The 9,090-nt window shown below is 44.6% G+C and overlaps 1 protein-coding gene across 1 annotated transcript in view; it reads right to left on the bottom strand.

Moving 5' to 3' along the window:
* Positions 1-9,090, bottom strand: part of VPS9D1 (VPS9 domain containing 1) — a 37,356-nt gene that overhangs the window by 4,321 nt on the left and 23,945 nt on the right. Inside the window, exons 14-16 of the mRNA XM_018566477.1 lie at positions 5,629-5,758; positions 5,054-5,244; positions 4,293-4,359 (exon numbers count right to left, since the gene is read on the bottom strand). Coding sequence (XP_018421979.1) covers positions 4,293-4,359; positions 5,054-5,244; positions 5,629-5,758 — 388 coding nt within the window. The remainder of the gene's footprint in view (positions 1-4,292; positions 4,360-5,053; positions 5,245-5,628; positions 5,759-9,090) is intronic.

Below are 9,090 nucleotides of genomic sequence, written 5' to 3'. Positions count from 1 at the left end.
AAAAAAAACCCCCCCCCCCCCCCCCGACCAGCAGTTGTATGTAAAATATCATAGTTATCTGGGCGGAATACAGCAACCTGTGAAAGAGGTATACTTCTCACTGTGTCATTGTGATTTTTCTATATCAAGATAGATAGATAGTTTACATTTTTGCTGCTGGCCACTCCCGATATACCTGTCGCAGGTGAGGAGTTCTCATCCAGGTGAAACAAAAGCTTATCTGCCATGATGCAACACACATTCAGTATTCATCTTACAAGCTGTGCTGTCATTCCTGGGGGTCATATCTGCATTCAGATTGGCATGCATTGCATGGTATGGTCATTAAAAAAAAAAGTTAATGGGGCGTATTCATTTATATTATCAACTGCTCATTGTAAATCAATATCCTGCTTTTTACCAGAGTAGTCCACCCAAAGTGGGGTCTTCTAAATCTTTACCCACTAGCTTATTACTTCAAATGCAGGGAAGACTAATTATACCCCCTAGTTCTCACTTGAAGCATTTTTTTTGTATTTTCTTACACTTTTTGGTTCTGAGTAAGAATGCTCAGGGAGGTGTCTCATTGACTTTCATGGGAAGAGTATTGGACCTTTTGTACACAGACAAGGGTGAGGGCTGGTAGTTAATCTAAGAACCTTTGGTGTCTTTCAAACAGTGTGCTTCCTTGCTAAATGACTGCTGTGAGACTATCAATGAATAAAATATCGATAGGAAAGACGAAGATGTCCATATGTAGTGGAACTATAATTCCCAGTCAGCGGCCTGGCTGGTGATATAAAATCTTTGCTGGGACTTTTAGTACTGCAGGATTAGGTGTATTGACAGTGCGCTCTCCATAGCTCTGCAGTAAGATAAAAGAAGTAGTAAAGCAAAAGACTGATTGCTGTTATCATTCTAAAACTTTATACTTTGTGAAATAAATTAAGACATTTTAAAACCTGCACTATTATTATCATATATCAAATGCCTTGCAGCATTGTCTATCTGTATAGAAAACATTTATTTTTACGCATGTGTGTCACGCTTGCTGAATGGTCCACCAAGATAGCAAAGATGGGTGAGCCATTTCCCGTGGCACCACTAGGACTTCCTAAAGCAGCACATCATGTGGTCCTGAAATCTTGTCTTCTGCCACAAAATACACTGTACAGCACTGCACTGCATGCAATTGCTGTTTGTGGCATAAAAAAGCTGAGCTTGTGTTCCAGGGCCTCCCAACAGGGCCTGTGTAGAGGGACATTGCTAAAGGAGAGGTAATGCTGTTCCACACTGGTAAGGCACCATAAGCAACATTTGTGTCAGAAGACAAGCTTTCAGGAGCACATGATGTGCTGCTTCAGGAAGTCCTAGTGGTACCACAGGAAATAGCTCACCCACCAGTAGCGATGCACCGATACCGGTTTTTTAGTAACATGTACCAATATTTTTTATTTTTTTGGTACTCATCAATACCGAATACTGATATTGGAAGTCCCACTAAGGAAGCCGGGCAGCGTGTAATGATTCGCCACCTGGCTTCCCGATTAGCCTGGAAGCCGTCTCCATGCTCCCTCATCACCAGGTGACAAGGAAGCGGCTTTCTGGATAATCAGGAAGCCGGGCGGTGAGTCATTACCTGACCCCCCCCCCCCCCCCGCATTCCTGATTGGCCAGCTCCCCGACCACTCAGGAAGCCGGGTGGTGAGTCATTACACAGCGCCTGGCTTCCTGATTGGCTACCACCAGGTGACAAGGAAGCATGGAGCCGGCTTTCCGTCCAATCAGGAAGCCAGCGGGCAGGTAATGACTCCCCCGCCTCGGCTTACTGATTGGCCAGCTTCCCGACCAATCAGGAAAAATGAAGACTTGCAGGCATGCATCTTTGATGATCACAGAAGCCAGAAGGTCTCCCTGATTTCGGGAGGCTATGACAGACCTGCTGGATTCCATTCAGAATTTTTTAGCCTGAATTAAGATATTTAGGACCTTGAGGTCCAAGATGAGGCAGATGCGCTCCTCTGCTTTGAGAACTGTGAGCTCGTTGGAGTAAGACTCCTGGTACCGTTCTGCCACAGGGACAGTGACAATGCCGCTCTACTCCAGAAGACCCGCCAGGGCTGCACGGTGATCTGCTAATCTGTCTGGCAACACAGGCAGGTTGAAAGTAACTAATTAGGGAGGGGGCTAGGAGCAAACCTCTAGCTAGTCACCTGAAACCTCCTCCTGCAGCTGTCCTGAAACCTCCTCCTGCAGCCATGCATATGAGGTGCTGTTTGTCCAAGTGTCCACAAAGGCCGATAGAAGCCACCCACCACCCCAATTTGGAAAATGGCGGCGCCACCCTCATTTTGAAGAAGATTGAGTCTTTGGGTGACTTGAAAGTCTAGGATTTGCAATGTGAACTGGGTGCCAAACTTGACTTGGGGGTTAAGGATGAGAAATGACATAAGGGGCTCTTCTTGTCCTCCGTCAAAGGGCAAGTCTTCCCAGACTGAGCCCTAGGCTTAATCTGCAGGGTACTTTTGCCACTGATGACATCCTTGATAAGGGCATTAAGGGGAGTCCTGAAGAGGCATTGTCCCTGGAAAGAACATGCAAAGCCAGAGCCTTTTACATGCCTACTCTGCAAAGTGATGGGAAATCCCCTCTGACGTAGTGTTCCCACTGGGAGATCAACATCGGTGTTAAATCACAAATGAAATATTTTGGATTTCCAAATCACTTTAAGCCACCATAACAAATATAGAAGTTGAATCTAGCCAACAGGGATATAGGCAGAAATAAAAACCTGACCGAGGTTCCCTTTAAATGTAAACTCCATGTGCACTTTTCTGTATTTGCATTGTTAGATGATCAGATTTGAAGTTCTTTATACCGCCACCACAAAGAAACTATATAATCCCAACACAGGAACATTCTCTTCCTGACTACTATGAGTGTTGCGCATAGCTGCCCTCTAATTCTGGCGTACGTCAGGGTCCTCTCCCCTCCACTCTTCTCAGTCCTGTGCCTGGCTCCATTCCTGTCCCCATCTTCTGTCTCTCTACGCTAATTAGAGCGGACAGCCGCTGTGCTTGTGAGCTGCTGCTCTGCGGAGTGCTGCAGCCCCCCTGCGCTCTGCAGGACTGGCCATGCTCTGCCTGAGACTGTCACATCTCATCCATCAGTAAAGATCCCTGCGGGGGCCTCATATTTGTACCCAGTAAACATCATGTATTCTGCAACCTGGGCACACGAGGAGAGAGACAGAGAGAGACACACAGACAGGAAGACAAAGGGAACAGGCTAACATATACAGATGGAAGAAGACTATATAAAGCATTAGTAACATCACTGCTGTTCTGTCTCACACTGCACTGGGGCATCTGTGTTGCCTATGGCAACTGCTTGTCAACTGATAGAATTGTTTGACAAGCATCTACTTCAAGGGGAAGCTTTTATACGAGCACCTGAAGACATCTCATAGTGATATAATATTATTAAAGAATATTTAAATCCAATCACTGCAAAAAGCTTGGAGTTTGAGTTATACACTTCCTTAAAGATGCAAGCTTTCGGGATTCCTTAAATCCCCTTGTCAGGCATTATACATTTCTCTGAAATCTATAAATCCTGATGAAGGGATCTAAGGAAATCCAAAAGCTTGAATCATTAATAACTTAAAGGAGAACTATGGGGTAAGTGTTTTTCCCCATAGTTCTTCTAAGGGTCACGGGAGGACATAAACTAGCGTCCCCCCGTTACCCTAAGCTCAGTATACTGAGACCGCCGCAGCCGGGACGGATCCCGTCATTACTGACAAGATTCACCCAGCTGCGTGATTGACAGCTGGCTCCGCCTATCTAGAGGCATAGTCAGCTGTACCCGCCCCCTGCCCGTCCATTCCACCAGAATCCCTGCATGGAGCTGTGAGTGTCAGTCACGGCTCTCTGCAGGAACATGATCGAGAAGTGAGCGAGCGTCGGTATGTGCTCGCACACTTGCCGATGTATTGAGCCTACGCGTTTCATTGTCACACGTCGGCTCGAACTATGAGGCTGAGTGAAAATCACTCACCTCATAGTTCTCCTTTAAGTTAGTCACTGAAGGGGGGCAGGATTTTTCTTGAAGCAGTACACCAAATATAATCTTTATATATAAACTTTATTATATATATGATAACATTATTTAAGTATGCAAAGTAGTCATACAGCTGTTGTCAAGTTAACTGAGGCATACTGACACTACTAAATATGGCCTGGGCATCACGGCATTAATGTCCTCTGGTCAAAAAAGGGTTCGTTTTATAGTATTTACTGAAGGATACTCACATGGATGCAGTCCCGGGGGTGGCACAATACTCATCGGCACACTCGCATATCCCCCGCAGAGTCCTCACTAGAAAATACAAACATACAAGCATATCAGTAAATATTACAGTGACTGCAGGTATGTCCAGATAGATACTCTACTTGCTAATACTGGTATATCCCATCTACCAATAACCCAAGGACCCTGAAGACATCTGGGATAAATCTCTAAATCTGTGGAGGACGGGGGGGGGATTTTGTAGAATAACAGACATCTTTCTGTAATTTAGGTCTTTGATGCATCATATACGGCATTGGCTGGCCCTCTTGATACACCATATGGCCAAAAGTCCAGGGACACCTGACCATCACACTTTAATAAACTTGTTGGACATCCCATGACAATGAATATGGAGCTGCTTTTACCAATTGCAACTATCTAACAGTCTCCACTCCTCTGAGAAGGCACAAGATTATGGACTGTGCCTGTGGGAATGTATGCCAACTCAGCCAAAAGAGATCTTGTGAGATCAGGTACTGATGTCAGCTATAAAGACCTGGCTCCCAATTGGTGTTCACCAAGTAGGGACTGTCCAAGACCATGCACTGGTAAAAACAGTCGCCCATGGCAGCTTCCATATATGTGCCCTCAGAGGTCTACTTTAATCTACAGTAGCAAGTTCGACATGTTGCCCCTCCATAGGGTAAAACATGGTACTGCAGCACAGCCATAGGGATTTCCATTTCAATAGGAGGCCCCCTTTAAACACTGGTTTGCTTACCAATACACTCCAGCTTCCTGTGTGGGGTATACTGATTGGTCAGTTGTTCTAGATCTTCTGTGGCTAATCTGTATGGGTCAATGATGTCCTGAGGGTACAGGCGTTTGGGTACCCCCACTACAGATGGTGGTGCTGTGCTGTATAACTCCATGACCTGGAGGAGAGATTCTTCCCGCACAGAGAGAACCTGTCTGAGAAAAGTGAAACAAAGGCTTACATTAAAATGCACAGCCATGGCAACAATAATCTTCATACAGCACTTCAAAGATGTCCTGTCCTCATGCCCATACGACTGTCTCACCGATTTTCTCAGATGTCCACATGGAGCTTACAGGCAAAATACAGGCATTCCTATTTGCACTGCAGCCAATCAGCTTCTCTCTCTCATTTTCAAATCTTTCCTGAGCAAATTTAAGAGATCCTGATTGCTGAACTGCTACAGATTCTGTTTGGCCCTGTTTTGATACATTCCCCCCAGAGTTTCTACAGAACAAGTGCTGGAAAGAATCATTCTCTACTCTATTTAAAACTAAAAAAAGGCCAGAGTTTAGGAAACATATGAGTGGTGCTGTTACCTGTAAAGAGCCAGTAGTGCCGGCCATAGAGGAGGAAAGAAGCTTTCATCTAAGCACTCCAGGCACACATCCTTTACTTGTGGCGTTGTGGGAAGATCCAGAGACAGCATGGACGAAGACACAAACGAGTCTGGAGAGTGGAGACACAATGAAGTGTAAAAAATATATCTATATGGCAAAATCTATGCTAAAATTTATGACAGGATATGCGTTAAAGGTTAGGTAGGGTATACACAGTTCAATTTGTTTCATTCAACTAGAGCTGCAACAACTAATCAACTAAATCGATAATAATCGATTATGAGAATAGTTGGCAACGGGGGGGAGAGGAAGAGGTGAGAGAGAGGGAGATAGAGATGAGAGGTGTGAGAGAGATGAGAGGTGAGAGGGAGGTGAGGGAGAGTTTTTTTTATACAACCAATCGATTAGTCGAAAAAATTAATCGGGTAACTAATCGATTATGAAAATAATAGTTAGCTGCAGCCCTACATTCAACACTGTGTATAGGGAAAGGGCTTACGTGAGATGTAGTTCTGGGGGTGTTCTTTCATTAATAGGAACTGAGCTCTCCCAATACATGGCTTTTTGGGGGTTAATGCCTGGACATTTTAGTTTATTAGATATTTAATTATATTTGATGCCTAATTTGCTAATTTGAGACATTCTGGAGTGCTAAAGCAGTATAAACCTCAGACACCAAACCAATGCAGAGCAGAGCTGATTTGGTGTAGGTCACATACATCAAAACGGGAAATCACCTGCACTCCATACAGCATATAGACCTTCGCAAAGAATTGGTGCTTGAAGTGACAACACGGATGGCGCCATGTCAGATACAGTCCACAATAGAAGTCACCAGCACTCGATGATGCGTGCAAAGTTTGCACGCATCATCGAGTGCTGGCGACTTCTATTGTGGTCACATATATCAAAGACATCGGTTATTTCTCTTTCTCACAATCTGATATCGACTATTACTGCCCTATACCAAATAAATCTATTGCCGCCTGTACAGAATGGCAACAGTCGCTTAGCAGCCGGGTAGCATGAACAGATGATGGATGCAGTTATGCTGACTTAATTCAGGCCATAGTCATGCAGACGGGTTTCCATGGCAACGTATGTCTTACAATGCACAGTGTCTGATAATGTTTATAGATGAAATAATCCAACCTTGGAGCTGAAAAGCAGACAGTTATAAAGAACATATCACCCTTTTCATCCAGACAGATATAAACTGGTCACCAATCTTCTGTAATTAAAACAACCAGAGCCTAGGATGGCTCAAAGATGCTTAAGCAAAGGTTACCTACAGTGAAGACCGCAAGTCTACAGTATGTGATTACTAGCTCCTGAGATAAGGCCAGGTAAAGTCATAGTCAAACCAGTTCCCTCCCCTCCTGTATTGGTCCTCTAATGTTGTGGGTGGCCTCACTAACCAATTGGGGGTGTCAGAAAGTTTGGCAGAGCCTCGTCGGTGCCAGAGGCAACAACCAACTATGGGCAGGATTTATGCTAGAGCGGGAAAGATGATCAGAGTAAGGTACAGACAGCAGCAGAGACAACCGACTTGAGGACCAGGTCAGGTGCAGACAAACAGTCCTTAGACATTCAAGTTCCACACTATAGGAGAGTTAACAGGCTGATGATCAAGATAAATACAGACAATCTGACTACAAATCCGGTCCAAACAATAAGCAAAGATAATCCTAGGCATGACAGATGTCAGAGACAGAGAGCCAAACCTGTCAGGATATAGATGGAAGTTCTGAGTCCCCTTTAAAGGTGGTTATTGAGGTTCAGGTGTGCACAGCAGAGCCCTAAGCTGCATTGTTGAGTGACAATCAGCAAATTAAGTCTTATCAATGCAGGGAGGTTATAGGAAACATTAAGATTTGCATATAAGTTCAGCTGCTTATATCTCAGATCTGCTGATCTTTTTTCTATTTTACACTCAGATTGAATTCCCAAGGGTTGTGACACGGTCACTAAATGTTGGTGCCAAGGCATTTTCTAAACTAAGATACTTGCTGAGGAGAAGCAGGATTCTGCCATATTAGGGCCCTTGCAAATGCAGGCATGGCCCAACTGCCCACCTGCCATGAAAGAAATACGTGGCTGTTCCCTGACTTTCATATTCTCATAGCCTCTGAACCAGAACAACAGCAAAAAGTTTCCCAGCACACTCACCAGCCAGCTTGCAAAAAAAACGTGTCTCACCACTTAGGTTAAAAACAGAGGTCTTAAATACACGTCTTCTGCAGAATAGGTGAAAGCTGCCCCCTGGCGAACCTGCAGCCAAATTTGATCTTTTGTCCCATGTGCTCCAAGATGGAGACTCTCAAAAGGTCAGAGTTAGGACCGCACTACACAGAGGGGCCTTGACGAGGCGGTGCGGCTTTCACATATTCTGCAGTGTATCTAAAACCTCTGTTTTAACCTTAGCCGTTAAGTGTGCTGGGAAACTTTTTGCTGTTGTACTGTATAAAACCCTTCCATGTGCACCTTGCTTGAAAACTGGTTCTAAACCAGAACACACAAAACAACTGAAAGCCAGACACAAAAGTTAGAATTCCTCTAAATATTTATATCAATAGCATGTCAGTGTCTCAGAAAGTATTGGAGCCAAAGCGCTGGCATTACAGACAGGCGTCTTCGAAAAGTTGCAGTCAGTAATGTCAGATTACCATTAGCATGACGCTTTGATCTCGGTCATGTCATATGCCCCTTTTTTAGATCACATATATTATTGGACGTCACCTGGAGCAGATTACTCCCCCCAGCACACAGATGTAACACTGTCACCTCCTCGGTCTGACCTGAATTCTATGCAGGCCCGCTGTTTATGTATATACACCCTGTGCTGACCTCTGCTGGATGTATATGGGAAGCGTTCACCATTATTTCACCAGCGGCCAAACTATAGTTACATAACAAATGAGCTCATCCAACATCGATATCGCTGATCAATCTCATTAAGAAAAAACAATACTGGGCCGAGACTGGCCTGTGTCCCTCCTTACATGGAAGAGTCCATGAACCCATCGCACTCCTGACCGCTTACTCCAAAAAAAGACAAAATGGGTGCTGCGGTGAACAACGGGTGGCAGCCGTTACAAACATAAGTAGAGTTGCGATGCAAAAAACATCTGTTTATTGACGTGGTGCAGCATATCATACAAATGCAACTAACGTTTCGGGGGCACACAGGATCCCCTTCCTCAGGCAAAGACATGTGGTGAAAGTGCAAACAAAAACACATATATATAGCACAAGACCGTGACAAACAGACCAAGCACGGAACTCCCTGAGACCCAGTGACATCACTAGAACGTTGCACTCCCGCCAGAATAAAAAATCATCATACAGGATAATAACAGAAATCTAGCTGGCGTAGCCAAGCTCTCTAATGTGAAGTCATATCAAGGTATAGAAAGATACCAGAGAGAAATGCCCCCCCCC

Source organism: Nanorana parkeri, unplaced genomic scaffold, assembly GCF_000935625.1.
Source record: "Nanorana parkeri isolate BGI_ZX_2015 unplaced genomic scaffold, ASM93562v1 scaffold952, whole genome shotgun sequence".
In the NCBI taxonomy this organism is placed as follows: Eukaryota; Metazoa; Chordata; class Amphibia; order Anura; family Dicroglossidae; genus Nanorana; species Nanorana parkeri.
The sequence above is the reverse complement of the archived record's forward strand: the minus strand, read 5'-3'. Positions and strand labels throughout refer to the sequence as shown.